Source organism: Glycine max, chromosome 15 (assembly GCF_000004515.6).
Source record: "Glycine max cultivar Williams 82 chromosome 15, Glycine_max_v4.0, whole genome shotgun sequence".
Lineage (NCBI taxonomy): Eukaryota > Viridiplantae > Streptophyta > Magnoliopsida > Fabales > Fabaceae > Glycine > Glycine max.
In genome coordinates, this window is record NC_038251.2 from 51,375,029 (window position 1) to 51,394,034 (window position 19,006).

Below are 19,006 nucleotides of genomic sequence, written 5' to 3' on the forward strand. Positions count from 1 at the left end.
AGGATTGATAAAAATTAGGACAAAATATACTACACTTATCCTATTAAAAAAATATGTAAGGAAATTGATCTGACACTTTTATTTTCTGTACCTCTATATTTTTTAAAATAAAATAAGAGAGAAATATTAGAGTTTAAAATCAAATAATAATGGGTGATAGTTAGGAATAAAATAGGATATAAATGTATTTAAAAAAAACTTCTTATACATTTATATATAATTATAGATATTAGTAAGCTACATACATACAAAAAAGGGAAAAATATTTTTAAAAAATGGAATATCAAATTCAATATTTAAGATTTTGTAGCAATTTTTTCAGTAATATCTAACTGAATTTTAGTCATACAAATCAAAATTTGTTTTATTGTGTTCTTTAAACAGTTTAGATAATTATTTTTTCACTCTATAAAATACTATCTAAACTATTTTGAGGACAAAAATAAGATTAAAAAAATAATTCCTTTTACAAAAACAAAAATAAAAAAATATTAAATTACAAGAATTAAAAAAAAACATTTAAACACATTTAAAATTTAATATTCAACCAAATGGATAACATGAGGTCCAAGCTTCCATAGGACAAACAAAAGACAAAAAGGTTCATTCCCCTCCCTCGCGGACGGCAATTCCCTCCACGCGGCAACCACGCGCTCCTCCCAAATCCCCACAAAGCCCTTCACCTTTTGCATTAATTCCCAAACCACCCCTCACGCGCATGCGCCGCTGTCAACGACACCACGAAACGTCACAGTCGTCCACACAAATGCTGCGCCAACAACTACCTTGTCGCCACGTGTCCCTGAAAACTCTCTTTCGAATGTCAGAACTTTCCTCTCCCGCCACGTGTCGACCCGAGATAGATCCTCCCAGAAGCGCACTCTCTCTCTCTCTAGAACACAACACAGTCTCTTCAATTTCAAACGCACACTCTTCAACTTCACTGTCCCTCCCTTTTTAATTGAAACCAAACCAAACCAAACCAAACCTCTCTTTCTCAGTTTCTCTCTCTTAGGGTTTTCTCCTCCCCCATTGACCCACCGTCCATCGCAAAGGAAGTCGCGCCCAATTTCCATGGGTAAAAATTTCTCTCCCACCATTCACTTCGTTTGCCTTGTTTGATTTTCGTGAAACGCTGAAATAATGAAAGTTGATTCTTTTTTTATTCTCGCGTTTGTGTTTGTTATTATGTGTCAATTTTGTGTTTTTAGTGTTTCAAATGCTTGTTTTGATCGTCTAGGTCTTTGTGGATCTCTATGGAGCAGAGTTAAACGTTGTTGTAATTTTGATCATCTGTCTTGAAAAAAAAATTATAGTATTAATTGTAAAAATTTCTGGGTGTTAGTTTTGTTGGGAATGAATGATTATGATTACATTCTATGCATGCATGAGAGCGGTTATTTTTTTCATTGAATTTTGTGGAGGATAGGAAGTATTTGTGTTGTGTTGTGTTGGGAGAGAGGAAGTGAGGAAACTTCTTTGATATCAACCTTGTACTGCTAATTACAACTCGTTTTAAAAAAAGGGGAATAAATTTCAAGATGCTTTGTTTTCTCTGTTTATTTGTGTTAATCCAGGGGAGAGTAGAGAAGTTTGCTATCCTTTTGAAATTTTGATGTTCTGCAACAGAGCAGGCTTTTACATCCTGCTTTTGGTTTTGCTTTAAGTTTGGTGAATTGAGGTGAAAAGTAAAATACCATAAAGGGCATTTTCCAACCCTGCATGCATAATGATTTGTGGTCTGGTCTCTTGCACTTACTGGAGTTTTCTTTTTTTCTTGCTTCTCAAGATTAATAGTGTGCAACCCTGTGAACTGAAAACACAATAATGACTTGTTTTCTCTTCAATCTTCTATGCTTTCAACTTCTGCTCGTGGGTTTGTTGGACTTTGAATTCTGTTACTTGCAATTGGAACTCTGTATTTTTTTGCTGTGTCATGGGCGCATCAACGTTAGCATTGTTGGAGACAATATGGACTTGTTTTTGCTCTGTATTTTATTATTCATATGCCTTCTAAAGTTGGATTCTTGGATCTCTTCATGACTAATTTGGAGTACACATATTTCTATTAGTTGGCTTTTGTTGTGTGTTATGAATGCCATGTTTTTAACCCTTTTGTATAGCTAGCTAAATGCTAAAGGTATAGATTTTGGCCTAAGATTCTAGTTATCTGTTAAGGAATGGAAAGATGTGAGCATGTAATTTATTTGTATTATTGTGGTTGTTTCATAAATTATGTGGTTAACTAGTCCCTATGTTCTTCATGTATTTATGGTTGACTTGTTTACAAACATTATGGAGGTAAACTTGCTCATTATGTTGTGCCTTCTTAAATTTATTTTTGACATCTACATGGTAATCTCCTTTTATTTCGTTTATTTTTTAATCCATTTCAAGATGTCTTCATATGAGTAGTTCAATAAAGTATGCTGATCTCCATAGTTTTTAGACCTTTCCTACCACAAATTAGTGGTAGAAAGATTTGGATTTTATTAACCATTGGCAATCAGTGATTTAGATAAAGAAGTTCCTACTTTGTACTACACTGCTGTTTTCACTTAATACTGATATGCCTCTGTATATGAATATACAAAACATATGTCATGGTTGTGGGTGGGTTGTTAAAAGTAGGAAAATATCAAATCTCTAATCTGCTACATGACTATTATTGGTTTCTTATGTGATCCATTGTTTTAATAATTTTTTTGGCCTCTGTAAAAGTCCAGTATCCTTGAAGTTTGAATACCATATGATATGAGTTTTTCTGTCTGTTTTTTTTGTTTATTATTATAGAACTGTAAAGAGATTATAGTTTGTAGATTAAATCTTAAAGCAGTAAGTCATCATGGATAAATCAGAGCAGACTCAGCAGCAACATCAGCATGGGATGGGCGTTGCCACAGGTGCTAGCCAAATGGCCTATTCTTCTCACTACCCGACTGCTCCCATGGTGGCTTCTGGCACGCCTGCTGTAGCTGTTCCTTCCCCAACTCAGGCTCCAGCTGCCTTCTCTAGTTCTGCTCACCAGCTTGCATACCAGCAAGCACAGCATTTCCACCACCAACAGCAGCAACACCAACAACAGCAGCTTCAAATGTTCTGGTCAAACCAAATGCAAGAAATTGAGCAAACAATTGACTTTAAAAACCACAGTCTTCCTCTTGCTCGGATAAAAAAGATAATGAAAGCTGATGAAGATGTCCGGATGATTTCTGCAGAAGCTCCAGTCATATTTGCAAAAGCATGTGAAATGTTCATATTAGAGTTGACGTTGAGATCTTGGATCCACACAGAAGAGAACAAGAGGAGAACTCTACAAAAGAATGATATAGCAGCTGCTATTTCGAGAAACGATGTTTTTGATTTCTTGGTTGATATTATCCCAAGAGATGAGTTGAAAGAGGAAGGACTTGGAATAACCAAGGCTACTATTCCATTGGTGAATTCTCCAGCTGATATGCCATATTACTATGTCCCTCCACAGCATCCTGTTGTAGGACCTCCTGGGATGATCATGGGCAAGCCCGTTGGTGCTGAGCAAGCAACGCTGTATTCTACACAGCAGCCTCGACCTCCCATGGCGTTCATGCCATGGCCCCATACACAACCCCAGCAACAGCAGCCACCCCAACATCAACAAACAGACTCATGATGACAATGCAATTCAATTAGGTCGGAAAGTAGCATGCACCTTATGATTATTACAAATTTACTTAATGCCTTTAAGTCAGCTGTAGTTTAGTGTTTTGCATTGAAAAATGCCAAAGATTGTTTGAGGTTTCTTGCACTCATTTATGATTGTATGAGCTCTTATGCTGAGTTACTTTTGGTTGTGTTTATTTGAGGTACTGGTGTGGTAGTTAAATTAGTTTGTAGCTGTCCATAAGTAAACAGCGTAGCTGCTTAATTAGGAGGTCTGAAATGATGAAATAGTTTGTATTGTTATTGCAGAAGGTAGGTTTTATTCAGTATTTCATTCTATTGCAATGGCTGAATTTAATGCTCATCCGCTTAGTACTAGTTGATGTTTTTTCTTGTCACTCGTTACGTGTTGAGTGTGAAGAAGAATTAGTGTGCCATATTTATTCTTCCCCTGTTCTTGCACACTACAGCCCCGGAAGAACAAATTGTTCCGATCATTTTCAATTTTTTTTCCCGGTAACATGAATAGTGATTGATGTTAAATGCTGTCACTGTAAAAAAAAAAAAAAAGAATTGACAGCAGGAAAAGAAAAATAACGAGCTGTTCTTTTTTCTTGATTCAAAACCACATAAATATATCCAGATTAGTTTTATAGTTAATAATTGATTTTATTCGGAAGACTTATTGATAGAACTGATTGCAGATAGCCCTTTTATAAGATCCATGACTATACGGGTTAGTCCGTAAACCTGTAACTACAGGTTAAGTTCAACCAAAATCTAATTAATTTTAAAAGTTGAATCCAAATTTTTTTTTATTTATGTTAAAAATTTATTTAGTCGTATTAAAATTTTTGTAATTGAGTATTTATTAAAAATTTAATAAAACTTTTGTAAATATAAATATATATATATATATATATATATATATATATATATATATATATATAATTGAATGTAATTGATTATTTTTTTAAGAGAAAAATATATATTTATTTTGAAATTGAAATTTTTTCTTAAAAAAATATTAGACCCACAGACAGTCTATTTGACCCGTGAGATCCACATATGTGAGTAGATTAACATATTAAGTCTGTATAAGAATACATGAAAGATTGACCTAAACTGCTACCAATGCAAACTTACCTGCTTACCCACGCCTAAATGTACATGGAGGAGAAGCTTGGGAGTGGGGACTTCTATCGGCTTCGTGGAATCTATAGGGCTTGAAAACATTCAGTTTAAGCTAGATAGTAAAACAGTGGCAGACCAAGTTATGAACTCAAGTGTTGACAATTTTATCCTAATTTTTATACTTTTAATCATGTTATTTCTTGCATTGAGCAGTTGATTTTTTTAATGATATGATGAGTTTATTCCACTAAAAAAATTAATAATTGATATAGATGAAATATTAGTGTGTTAACTAAAAGGTACATGTTAACCCAAACAAATGAATGAAATGATCATGTATTGTTTGGTTAATAAATTATAATTGGTAATTATATGAAAAATAATATTAGTTTGAATTATGTACCCTAAAAAAAGATTGGTTTGAATTATTTGGTTGATATATATTTATAATAATGTCATTTTCAATAGACACTATAAAAATTAAAATAATTGAAGAATAAGGAGAAATTTTCATATTATACATATTTATATATGGAATTTAATTAAAATGTACTTAATAGTTTATTATTTTTTATGATAATTTACATATATCAATTATGATTTTTAATTAATTCATAATGTAAATTTGTGAAAGAATATATAAGATAGAAGAAAGGTATGATGGTGATTTAAATGTTTATTTAGTTGTACGAAACTGAATAAAAGACTTGATTTGTAATTAATTAAAAATGTTTATTACATGTAAATTATGAAACGGCTAGAAGAATGTAACTTGGCCGTTACAACAGCTGATTATTGAAGGAGAAAAAAAAAGTGTTACCGCTAAGCTATGAAAAGTGGGATAACAAAGGAGATGGTGAAAATTAATGAAAGGAAGATCAAATTAATGATAATTTTAAATAACCTTATCCTTAAAATAATAGTTAAAAAGATAATTATGATTTTGAGGTTATATTTAAGGTTACATTTTATATATATAAAAAAGATAATTATTTTCTCTTTTTGCATTTAATAAATATATAGTTTATGTAAAATAATTTTTTAAGCATTAATATTGATTAAGATCAACCATTATTGTGAAGTATAAGTTTCCATCAATGATTGTAATAATTTCAAGTAAACTTCAGATCAATGACTATTATGAAGTTAAAATCTCGATCCATTAATTCACAAAAGTTCAAACTTCCTTTAATGGATAGATAGTTAGATAGATATAGATAGAGAATATTAATAATGATATTATATATAATTCTAAAATATAACAAATTTGTATATATTACCTAGGGTGTAAAGGTCACGCGAATCCAAATTGACTCAAACTCATCCGAACAGAACCAATCAAAATCGTTTATCTATGGGTTGAATTATGGATTTAGATTTATTGATTCAATCAAAATCAAACTGAACCGATCAATTAAAATTGTTTGGTTTGACTTTAAATACGAGCTCTATCGAACATACAAGGAATTAGAGGTAGCATTCCACCAATGTTCCTTCAGCCCTTTTTCTATGTGTTGGTGTTCTATATGACCAACATAAGACTCGACTTGTTAGATATTACGGAGGGTTAGTGAGCACCATATTGAATCTCTCTACCATTTTCTTCTCTTCCACTTTGGCCAATATGAGTTCACCTGTACTAGCAAATTTATCGGGGAATTTCCCATCTCAGTAGGAGCTTTCCAAAGAAATAGCTTAGTAGCCACATTAGCAGCGCTTGGGATGATTTTAGGCATGACGTATTCTCTTTGGCTATATAATCGTGTGGGGGACCAAGTGTTTGAACTTGTTAAGGTATTAATAATCTTTTTGAATAATATTTTATTTTAATTTGTATTAGTTTATTTTAGAATATTATGTTGATAATATTAAATGAATCAATTTTATTATTTTCAGACCTTTGATAATAGTGTATTAATTGTATTGGATAAATCATGATTTAAGATAATAGTTTTAAGAAAAAAATAAAAAAGATCAAATTTAAATAAAAATGATCAAATTTAAATAAATAACTCATTGGTTAACGAAACCAAACCCATAAATAAATTGGGTTGAATTTAAAAAAAAATTGAAAACTAAATCAAACTGATCAAATTTGATTGGGTTGGAAGTTGAATTTGATTAAAACTAGTCCGCAAATACCCTAATATTACTTTAACCGCCTATCATAATCCTTATTTTTTATAATATTTTTTTATCTAACGGAAAAGCTTCTTTTAGTTATATTAGATTTTGAGAATAAAAGTACTATTTTTAAATAAGTACTTTATTTCTTGCAATGCACAAAATAATTTTTTTAATAAATAGTTATATTTAAGTGTATATATTATATTCTAATTTAAATTATTAATAAATATTTTCTACATACAACAAATTATATTTTAGATTTATAATAAACAGTTAATGTTTATTTTAACTATTGATATTTCTTAAAAAAATATATATTAAATTCAATTTAAAAATAAAGATAAAAAATAAACTTAAAGAGATAAACTTAAAAAATCAAATATCAAATATAGAAATAAAGAGGAAAGGAAAGTGATTTGAGATGACAAACAAAAACTACTATTTTGGCCCGTTACATCAAATTAAATTTAAAATTAAAATTAAGAGGTATATTAGCTGTGATGTGCCTTTTGATTAAATTCTTAATATGTTTTCGGCTAATGAAACATTTATAGAGATTAGCAACAAATATTCTTGTTATTCAGATGAATTTTGATAAAAAAAAAAAAAAGAAAGTTTACAGGCTTAATGTCATTTTTTTTTGTTAATTATGTTTCATAACATTGAAAACATAAAAGACCAATATGAAACATTTAAAACTTTATCAAGATAAAATAAGAATGAAACATAATGAATAAAAATTGACATTCGGTCTAATTCAACCCGAAAATTATATTTCAAAAAATTTAATTGCAATTTTTTTGTATCATTCAAATGAAAACAACTGAAATCTAATAAAAGTGACGCCTACTGCGTCTGCAAACAAAGCAGAATCGAGGTGTTGAGGACAAGACTCTAAACCACAAAGACTATCACTCGAACTTGATCTGAATTATTGCAATTTAAAATAATAACAAATTATCAAGAAACCAAACCTAAGTGGCTTTGAAATATTCTTCAATCATCGCACTCAAATCCCTCAAAGGCCCAGGCATTTTCTTCACGAATCTTGGCCTCTTCCTCGGGTGTGAAATCGTTGACGATGTTGAAGAACTTCCTAACAAACTCCACGCTCTTATTCTTGATGAAGTCTGCAATGATCTTAGTCAGGATATCCAGGAGGGTTTTCATGTTGAGGTAGTTGGCAGCGAGGATCAGTTCGAAAACCTCGTCCATGCCCAACGTCTTCACGAACTCTTCGTCGAATCCTCGAGCTTTGAACTCGAGGATTCGACGGAGAGTATTACTGGTGACGTTGGGGAGCGGAATGGGGATGGAAGTTTCGTTGTTGTTGTCCTCGATGAAGGTCTGTATCGTCACCATCTCCTTCACGATCGAGGGTTCCACCTCGAAGATGATTTCATCTGAAGTTTTCAGCTTAATGTTTTCTGTTTCTTCTACCATATTGGATTCTTCCCCCTCCACAGTTTTCAATCTTTTTGTATTCAATTCTTCTTCCTCTGCATGCTTCAGCATAGCCGATTTGGATGATTCTCCTTTTTCTCCCATTGTTGTTGTTGAGAGAGAACAAGACGGAATGAGAAAGTAACGAAGGAATCTGAGTTTGGTTTGGGTTAGGGTTAGGGTTCCGGGGGTACTTTTATAGGGAGAGGAATGGGGAGGCAACGGATTTTTTTTTCTTTTTTTATTATTTGATTTGATATTTGATAAAAGTAACCTTTTGAGATTTGTTTTTCTGTTTTTGTGATTATCTTTTTCCTTCTTACGTGAGATAAAATAGGATTGGAGGTTATCACTAAAAGATTAATAGAGATGAGTCTCAATCAATAAGAAATTTTTTTCAATATGCTATTTAAAATAATTACTAAAGTAAACAAATTTATTAGATATTATTGCATGATAAAATAATCCATATACAGTTAGATAATAATTAGATAACAATGTAAATATATGTTATACTATTTATTCGTTCATTATTGTTGAATTTTTTTTTTAGATAATGTTTTTGTTTGTTACATCATTAACGTTGATTTAATCATGATAAGAATTTTGTTTTGAATCAGGAAAGATGTTTAGTAATACATAAGAAAAAATATCTTTAAAGATTACTTCAAGATAATTCCTATATTTTCTTCCTTCTTTTGTGTAAATATATTTTAAAGAATCTTGGTATTAAATGCTTATGATTACTCAAAAAATTGAGGATTTAATTTATTGGTTAATAAAAAATGTAAGGCGATTTAATATTATTAATTATTAAAGGTATTTAATATTAATATAATATATTATTAAATAACAAATATTCCTTTAGCTAATTTTTTTAAATGATTTTTATTCATAAAAATCAAATAACAGGTATCAATAAATTTAAAACAACTCACACGTCTTATCCAATAAATTAAACTAGACCTAATCAGATTTGATATTTGTTTAAAAGGATTGTTAACATGTGACATAATAAATAATAATTATATATTTTTTATATTCTTATTTTCAATATAATAAACATGTTTTCAATTTTTTTTTATGAATTTTCAATACATAGATTTTTTTTTAAAGACTTTAGATTTTGTTATCTTCTAAGACTATTTCAAGATTTACTTTAAGTGAGTTTCTTTTTAAAAAAAAATCATTTATCTTTCTTCTCCCACTCATTCTCTCTCCTCTCCGGGTGGCCAGTGCCATCTCTCACGTCCTTCTAACCTAAAAGTTGCAGACTTGCATAGTATGCATTCATCTTCTAACCACCACCAGACTATGTTTACAGAGTACAAATTATTTCTGCATTTTACAAATCCCATATATTTTTCTATCAAGCATTCCCTGTGTGGACAAATGAACATCCAACAACAAAAAGGAATATCACACTTTTGAAGAAATGTTTTTGCTTACAATTACTATCATCAGATTCACTTCAAATTTGATTTCCAGATGAAACAGCTGTTAACAATAGAAAAAACAACAAAATGAAACAAAGTTGGGGGCTTTAACATTATATATATATATAGGGCTTTAACAATAGATATATAAAGTAACTCCCCTTCATAATGACTATCTTTCTTTACCCTACGATACTTCAATTATTTGGTTATATTACTTCACTATTGCCCATGTTTCTATTACCTCATTCTCCCAAATTCGTTAAATAGCTTACGAAAACATTTCATGCAATATCTCCTCTATATCTTGGGCTATCTTAGAATTTATTGGTACTGCTAACCGGGAATAATAATACAATAATTCACTTAACAAATATGTCAATTTTTTCAGCTATGTAATTTTCCAATGCTAAATCAGCAGTTTGACTAATTGGCTGCAAATTCAAAGATTCTCTGCCTCTCCAATTTCCAATGGCTAGGAATGAATGTTTTTGCACGGTTCAAATCCAGTTATTTGGTCCAATTTTGGCCTCAAGGTTAAACATTCCCCAATAAAAAAAAGGCCAAAATATATCCAATACAATCAAAATCATATGAAAAAAGACATTATATAAGATTCCAAGGGAAAATAATCCCTTGAATTTCCTGATTCAAAACCCGATCCACTTGTCTCCATTTGACTATCACAACGTATTCAACCTGAGACTTAATGTATTACTCTCACGTCTACTCCGACAATCAAAATCTGCCATCCGTGGAAGACGTGAATACAATAACAAACCATTTACCAAATCGCTACTATGCTTTAGCTTCTATCCATCATCCACTTTAACTTCTCTTTCAGCTTTGATTTTAACCACTTTTTTTGCCCTTCTCTTCAAAAATATCCTTTCTGTACTCGGAAATTATTAAGTACTAATTCCTTAAATATACTAATTTACTGTCTCTTCTTACTCCTTTTCTTTGGAGTTGCTATATCTGCTAATGGTTCTACTTCCTCTTTTCTCTGTTTTTTCCCTTCCTCTGCAGATTCTTTTCTTCTTTCTTTTGACTTTTTTTTCTTTGACAAACCTTTCTCTGTTCGCAATTTTTGTTTTCCCCCCTCTTCTGCTTTCTCCTCAATGCCACCCTCATCCATCATCTTCATTTCCGCCACATTCCTAGCAGTTAAAACCTACACAATCAGCAAACAGGTCAATTGGAGATTTTTAAAGTTTGGAAACTAAAAAGAAGCTTTACATAGCTCATAATTGAAAAAAGCCATAATCATCAAGGCATAGTAAAAATAAAAACCATTTATGCAAGTCAATCACTGGACAAAAAAAGAAGCTATGCAGTGCAGTGCTTCCACCTCTTTCTTTTGTTCTTTCCCTTCCTCTGCAAATTCTTTATTTCGTTTTCTCTTTTTACTTCTTTTAGTTAACAATCCTTTCTCTTCTAGCATTTTCAGCTTCTGTTTTTTCCGCTCTTTAGCTTTCTCCTCAAAGCCATCATCTATCATCTTCATTTCTGCTACATTCTTAGCACTGAAAACCTACAGTACATCACAGTGAATAAGCCAATTGAAAAAGACCACAATTATTTAGACACAAAAGAAAAACAAACTAAATTAAATATGCAATTCAATCTCTAGAACAAGAAGTTGCCCCAACAAAAACATACCTTTTTCATGAGAGAAAGCGCGTCATTTTCTTTGTATTCAATCATTTCAAGTTGCTTCTCAATAAGTGCTTCAATTTCATGAATAAGATCAACATCATTCTGCAAATCCCAAATTTAAACAGAGAAATAATTAGGAAACTAATGCAATACAAATATCATAATCCTAAAATGATCTCGTTTAAAATAAGAAACACCATATCACAATTGATATAACCACAGACACTGCCTCTGCAAACAGCAAAACCACATCAATATACATAGACAACTTTATGTTACAACTTTCAACAGAGTTTGTACTTCGTAACACCCAACTGATGCTATATTCCTATTTGCAACCTAGGCTACTAGTACAATATGTGATTCCTACCAATATCTTCATAAAAATATATCAAAACTCCAGGAATTGTAACCTTAAACCGAAACCTGTACAATAAGGAGTCTCAATTGAACTTTACTAATTGTGACATTAGTCCTGATAAGAATCTGTTAGCACGAGAAACAAATATTTTCTGAATATGCTCGAGTGTTAATTCCACCCATTAGAATGCATTTATTTATATTCAGAGTCCATACAAAACTATACCATACACAAAATATAGAGCTATCACACATTAAAAATGGTTATACATGAAGATATCCAAAGACACTGCCTTACACACAAGATAAGCAGGCAACTAAATTTTTAGAGTTTGCAACACAACCAAAATGAAATTCAAAATTCCAGATTCACATTCCAGATTGACAAGAGGCGTCAAATTTAGCTGAGATGACACCTTTAATAACTTTTACAGATCCAAAAATTTATTAATTCAACTGATGAATTATATAACTCCATCTATGGTCTCATAGTTGGTCTCAAGCTCGGGAAAAGGAAGAGGGTTGTGTGATTACATGTGCTAATGCTAGGTTGTTTGTTACCCAGAAGCTAGAGTACAGTGTTAAATAAGCTAGAGCCACCACATTGGCACTCAGATGTTGTGCTGAATGAGCAATAGTCCTTACAATTTATCTAAAAAAATTTCTTTCAAGCAAAAATTCTTAGATGCAAACCTGGGTGACAAGGCTCAAAGCCAGTCCCCCTCTACCAGCTCTTGCTGTACGGCCTACACGATGAATATAATCTCGTGGAAACCTGCAGATGAATAGTTGCAATTCATTTAATCAAATGCTTCAAAAGTCAATTAGGAAAATACAGAAATTGGCCCAAGAGAAAGTAACCTTGGAACATCATAATTGATAACAAGGTCAACTGTAGGAATATCCAAACCACGGCTGGCAACATCAGTTGCAAGAAGTATAGAAACCTTTCCCGATTTAAATTGATGAAGTGCTTCAAGCCTCTGAGCTTGTGATTTGAATGAATATAGAGCTGCTGCTTCTTGATCAAGCACTTCCAGCATTAAACTCAAACGATGACAATCTCTGCAATTTGGGAACTGTTAGGAACATCTACAAAATATTTAGAACAGAATGGCAATAGTAGGGTAGGGTAATTTATGTTATTTTACAGATAATTGTGCTACTTAGCTTTTAGAGATTTTATAATTTTAGGATCCTTGTTCAAAGGGATTTTCTTTTGCTTTTATAGTTAACGAATTGACCCTTTGATTAGGGTTAGAAGTTCAGTGCATAACCTAATTCTAAGCATGAATAGGTGTTAGTGCTTTATCTTTGTTTTATGACACATCAGAATACACCATATAAATTTAATATCCTATTATTCTGTGTCTATATTCTTCATTTTTTCCTCATTTCTTATCTATACCCTATCATTTCAACAGGAACAATAGATGAAAGTAATCAATTGCTGTCAATATTCCCAAACTTGGGATGTCAGAATTCAGAAATAAAATAACCTTTCTAAAGAAAGCAGAATAGCCAACAAAGTCAATGAACACATATTTGTCAACAATGCAATAACTAATAAAGTCAAATTTCACCGTGCCAATATTGGAATGAGAATGGGAAGGGGAAAGTTTATAAAAAAAAGCCTAATCATTTATTGAAGAAAAGTAGTCAAATGTGAAAATTTGATATTAGATATCAATTGTCAAGACAGAAACCAGCTAATGCAAACTATAGTATCAAACAAATGAATAAGAAGGCAGGGTTGTGTAAAATATTAGCTAAAAGTAGCAACAAGTCATCTAGAAAGATACCTGCATGTTGAGATAAATACGATGGCAGACCGAATTCCCATATCTTCCATTTTATCCAAAATATGCATCAAATATACATCCTTCACCTTTTTAGGGATGAATATAGCCTGTTGCTTAAGTGTTTCAACTGTTTTAAAGCCTTCATAAGCCTCATAGACATACATCTTATCTTGGTAACGCCCACGCAACTTTTGCAGATTACTTGTAGTTGTTGCAGAAAAGAACAGGTTTTGTCGATTTTCTGGTAAGCACTGAAAGATAAATCTCAATTCCTCCTGAAAACCAACATCCAGGACTCGATCTGCTTCATCCAAGACAAGGAACTGCAGAAGCATAGATCAAATATTAATTCAAAGAAAGGAATTATGAACACAAAGCAAAAGCAATGATTAAGCATACAGCATGCAATTTTGTATGCAGAAAGATTCTAATCAATGGATAGATTAGTCACATCTTTGAGACATAGAAGCTTGTTTTTATCTTTCTATAAATTTAGTTTGGAGGAGTTCTTATCCAAAGACAATAGTTGGAAAGCTGCTTCACTTTTTGGCCACTTTGGATTGCCAAGCCATTTTCTTTTCAACATTTTATTTAGGAGGATTCTTTGTCCTCACTCCTCTATACCTGCATACAGCGTGAGCGTACTTTTTCTGTTTGTCAAGTATTACATGAAAAATGGTTACATTTCCTGTAAAAACCTATGTTAATGTTTATCAGTAAAAGGGGTAAACAATAAGAATAAAAAATTGTATTAAAACAGCAAATTAATTCCTTCCTAATTTGAAAAGGTATTGCAAACCCTTAAATTTAAATACTTCACTTAAACTTGCTAATCACCCTTTCGGCTCAATTTGGAGAGAAAAAGAGGGAAGATAACAGTTTAGAACCTATAGCAGCACTCATTGAGTCATCTTATAGAAACTTCAGCCAAAGCTGCATATATCTTTTCAGTCTTAATCATAACAAAGGATATCATAACAATACAACATTTCAGAAGGTTAACAGTAAGAGTTTCATGAAATAAAAGATTATAAATAACTTTACCCTAAGAAATAATTTTCCAAATGATCATCTTCAATCTAACATTTGCCAAATTTTCTTCACAGTTCAAACACTTCTAGTATAACTTTCCTCCATTTCATTCAAAAAGTTCTCCGACCAAACCAAAGTGCATGTTTGAAAATGAATTATTTTAAAAAATAACCATTTTCACTTCATAACTCACAAAACTTTTCATTGATAACAATCGCATTTCTTTCCAAAACCTCTGGAAAAAAAAGTAAAGAAAAGCACATTATAAGTTTATTTCATTTTCACTCTAAAATGAACTAACCGAATTATGCATAAAGCATCAATCAATCAACCTCATCACCCGAATCACCACTTAATTCAACTATAATCCACTACATTCGCGCTTCATAGCAAGAGGAACAGCAATAACAAAAAAATACCGAAAAATAAACTTCATCACGATTATTCAGGATTTAGATGAGATAAAGGGCCAGTTTGTTTTAGGGTTTAAACTTATTTGTTAAAAAAACGCTTATTTTAATAAAATAAGTATTAAAATAAGCAGCTTTCTGGTTTCTTAGAGCATGTATTCTAAGTTGTTGTGAACAAATTCCAAGACCAAATTCGATGGCTCAACACAAACAGAACACAAAAGGAAGGGTGGGATGCTTTTGCAAAGCTCCGTTTGATTCCAACGTCTGTTTGCAATGGTTACCGTAACCCTGCACTTAGTAGGTTTGTCTAAACTGTTTTTGCTTAAAAAAGAATATCGCTTATTTTAATAAGCAAATCCAATTAAACTAATTAATTATTTATCCAAACGCACCCGAATCCAATTATTCATTACCTTGGTTCTGGAGAAAACGGGAGGAATATCAGGGTTATTGCGGAGCAGGGCGTGGATCCTCCCCGGGGTGGCGATGACAAGGTGCGGCCTCGCGGCGAGCTCCTTGGCCTGCCTGAGCATGTCCATGCCCCCGACGACCACCGTGATGCGGAGGTGCACGGCGGAGCCGAGGGCGCGGAACTGCTCGGCGAGCTGGAAGGCGAGCTCGCGCGTGGGGGTCACGACGAGGGCGAAGACGCCGAACGGGTGCTCAGCGAGGCGGTGCAGGATCGGGAGCGCGAAGGCCGCCGTCTTCCCGCTCCCGGTCTCATCGACGCCAAGCACGTGCCGGCCCTCCAGCACGCGCGGGATGCACCGCCGCTGCACGCCCCGCGGCCTCCGCATCCCGAGCTCCCGGCACGTCTTCACCGCCCATTCCGCGAGCCCAAGGTCGCCGAACGTCTCGGCGTCGGCATCGGTGTCGGTGTCGGCGACGGTGGCGGTTTCGTCGGGGTGGTCTTCGATGCGCTCGCCGTCGGAGGTGGGGTTTGCGGCGGTTGAAGGGGGTTTGCTAGTGGCGGTGGTGGTTACGGCGGGTGAAGAAGGGGTTTTGCGAGGGGTTTTGAAGAGAGGGAAATTTGGGTCATGTAAGAGTTGTGATTGGTCCATTGTGTGCTAATTCTGAAATCACTACGTTTCTCTCTTTTTTCTCTCTCAATAAATACCATTCAATATCGATTTGGAATGTGAGAGAAGCTTTTGTATTTTTTTTTTTTGGGGGGGGGAGAGGTTGGGCTCACACTCAATGGTTGGGCTTTATTTCGAGCTGTGCTCGCATTCGGGCTTAAGGGTGTTACTAATGGGTTATTATTATTCACACTACCAAAAATGTTATTATTCCCACTAACCACCTGGGTGGGTTTTTATGTATTTTCAAAATTATCCTTCCCACATAGACATTATTCGGTTATATAAGTCTACAATGAAATCATGCTTTCATGACTTATCTTTTTTCACCCCACATAAGAAAATCACTACAATTATTAAAAGCACTACAAAACTTCTATCAATCAAACTAACATACTAGAGGAAAAGTATACAATTGTAATGATTTAATGATTAGTAGACAGTTATCCTTTGAACCAATTGAACCTTTTTTAATAATTGAAGCTCAACTAAACTTTTAGTTACAATTAAGGGATTAATTATATAGTTAAACCCTCTTTTATGCGTCAAAAAAAATTTACAAAGAAATTACTGAAGACTAGCCTTTAGCAAGAGAGTCTTGGGTGCACGAGAGGGGTTATTTTAACCTTTTAAATTTCATAAAAGTTCATAAGAATATTTTACAAAATTTAGTATGTAAATTAATTTTACCTAAAAATATATTCTAGATAAAGAGGCAATATTATAATAGATATTTTTTATAAAAAAAAGCAAAAAAAAAAACAAGAAGAAGAAGAAGAAGAATATGTCCTTTGAAAGAGGGGAAAAAGATAATGGAAATGGACTAAACTCACTAAAAGAAATTAAATTTACACATTCATAATTGATATCTCACAATTTAACCAATTGACTTAATTAATTATAAAAAATTCACAATTTAGCTATTCAAATAAGGCTAAAATAGAGAATATCAAGAGTTTAATTTGTCAGGTCAATCATGTAAAAAAATAGCTTAATTTATATATAACTTAATTATTTGCCTGTGTTAATAGTTACATGAAATACAAAACTTATTAAACAATTTCATATCATATCATTAAATATAAATGTAAAGTATTTTACATTTTAAATATTAATTAATATTTAATGTGGTTTATATTAAATAAAAAAAATTTACTCAACAAATTGACACATATTATAAATATTCATGAACAATTTTTAAACAAGTTAAAAAAATTGAATACGCATATTTTTCCTAGCAGCCTTAGTATCCAATTTTATTTATTTGTTGTTTCTAACATGTATCCTCCTATAAGACAAACTTGTTTGAAACACGGATAGGCATTAGAAAAAGTATCCCTTGATGTCTTTCAAGAGAAAGGTAAGCCATGTGAGTTCCACTTCATTGTTTGCCATGACCTTATATTCAACTTCAGTGTTGGAGCGAGAAATTGTTGATTGTTTCTTTGCACACCATGAGATAAGATTTCTGCCAACATAGATACAATAACCAGTGGTAGAGCGTCAAGTGGTAGGACAACCTGCCTAATCTGCATCAAAGAAGGTAAAAAGATCAAGTGTGGTGTTTGAAGTAAAGTGGAGACCTTAATCAATAGTTCATTTGACATATAGTAAGATACAATGAGCCATTTGTAAATGCATAATAGTAAGAGAATGCATAAATTGAGACACATAATTAATACTGTATGAAAGATCAGGAAGAGTAAGGATGAGGTATTGTAAAGCTCCAACAAGCCCATGAAAGTAACTTGGATCATCAAGGGGAGTGCTATTGGACGTCATCTTAGTCTTAGCTTCAAGTGGTGTGCTCATTGGCTTACAATCAACCATGTTAGCTCATTCAAGGATGGTAAGCACATAGTGTAACTAGGATGAATGGAGGCCATCAGTTGTCGAGAGTATCTGAATGCCACGGAAGTGATGAAGAGGCCTCGAGTCCTTCATGAAAAATTTAGATTGTAGAAGTTGAATGAATCCAAAAACTACAGTGGCAATGGATCCTGTGAGAAGTAAAGGGAGGGTCAATGTTACAAAGTAGCATGCTAGTGTGATTTTCTTTTGGGTGAGATCTCTAGCTTTCAACTAATTACTACGAGAAACTTGGTGAAGCCTTAAATTAATTTTTCACATTATGAATATGTTTATATTTATACATAGAAACTTAAAAGTATCGATAGAAAAATAAAAACATTTTTACGCCTAATGTGTAATATATTATATTACGCGCAGCAGCGTATACTAAGAGTAATGAAAAATGAAAGGAAACAATGCACGATGGGATTTAACCCCACACTATTATCTTTCAACGCGTCATCATCATACTAGTAAAATACCAAATTTATTATAGGCAATTTACGTACAATACTTTTCAAACAGTGATAGCATATGGCTTTATTTCAAACGACTATGCATGAGTTTGAACCAGTGGTTATATTTTCAACAACAGGGTAATAATGCAAGGTTGGGAACTTTGGATTTGGGACCAGGTGTTCCCATTAAGAACAGAGAAGAAAAAATTAAAAAAATAATAATAAATAAAAACTGAGTTATCCAAAAATGGCTCATTTCTAGAAATAATTTATACAATTTATTTACAAACCATTTTCTAAGCCTCGTGATTGATTTACCACGGGTAATAATCCAGGTGAAAATTACACAAAACCTTGTGTAACGCTCAGAATTACTCTGAAGATAACCCACCATTCTCACAATGACTTTGTCTCTACTGAGTCAGTGAGTCGTCATACTATGACTTATTGAACCATGTCCTGTGCAAGTTGGCACCAGCCTCTGGGAACAAAACGGTCACTTGTTGAAACAAAAATTATTCCTTTGATTGCTGTCTATCATGGTAGACAAGGCGTAACGGATGTGGCCCA

General features: G+C 32.8%; 3 protein-coding genes across 7 annotated transcripts; 1 reads left to right on the forward strand and 2 right to left on the reverse strand.

Moving 5' to 3' along the window:
• The first annotated feature begins 904 nt into the window (after positions 1-904).
• NF-YC13 (nuclear factor Y transcription factor) lies at positions 905-3,987 on the forward strand. 5 transcript variants are annotated; one of them, XM_006596979.4, is made up of 2 exons: positions 905-1,078; positions 2,813-3,950. In XM_006596979.4, exon 2 carries the CDS (start codon positions 2,846-2,848, stop codon positions 3,650-3,652), a length of 807 nt encoding a protein of 268 aa, XP_006597042.1. In that variant the 5' UTR covers positions 905-1,078; positions 2,813-2,845; the 3' UTR covers positions 3,653-3,950. The 5 variants fall into 5 exon arrangements, with proteins under 5 accessions (XP_006597042.1, XP_006597043.1, XP_006597044.1 ...); XM_006596980.3 differs by having other exon boundaries at positions 918-1,078; positions 2,820-3,950; XM_006596981.3 differs by having other exon boundaries at positions 918-1,078; positions 2,837-3,950.
• Positions 3,988-7,672: 3,685 nt separating this feature from the next.
• Positions 7,673-8,675, reverse strand: LOC100803525 (SKP1-like protein 14). Its single transcript, XM_003545885.5, has one exon. The coding sequence runs from the start codon at positions 8,449-8,451 to the stop codon at positions 7,900-7,902; it is 552 nt and encodes a 183-aa protein (XP_003545933.1). The 5' UTR covers positions 8,452-8,675; the 3' UTR covers positions 7,673-7,899.
• Positions 8,676-10,217: 1,542 nt separating this feature from the next.
• LOC100804060 (DEAD-box ATP-dependent RNA helicase 36) lies at positions 10,218-16,168 on the reverse strand. The gene is made up of 7 exons (XM_003545886.5): positions 15,462-16,168; positions 13,604-13,926; positions 12,663-12,866; positions 12,495-12,576; positions 11,445-11,543; positions 11,134-11,316; positions 10,218-10,956 (listed from the first exon to the last, which is right to left on the reverse strand). Exons 1-7 carry the CDS (start codon positions 16,107-16,109, stop codon positions 10,720-10,722), a joined length of 1,776 nt encoding a protein of 591 aa, XP_003545934.1. The 5' UTR covers positions 16,110-16,168; the 3' UTR covers positions 10,218-10,719.
• Between the last annotated feature and the right edge of the window lie 2,838 nt (positions 16,169-19,006).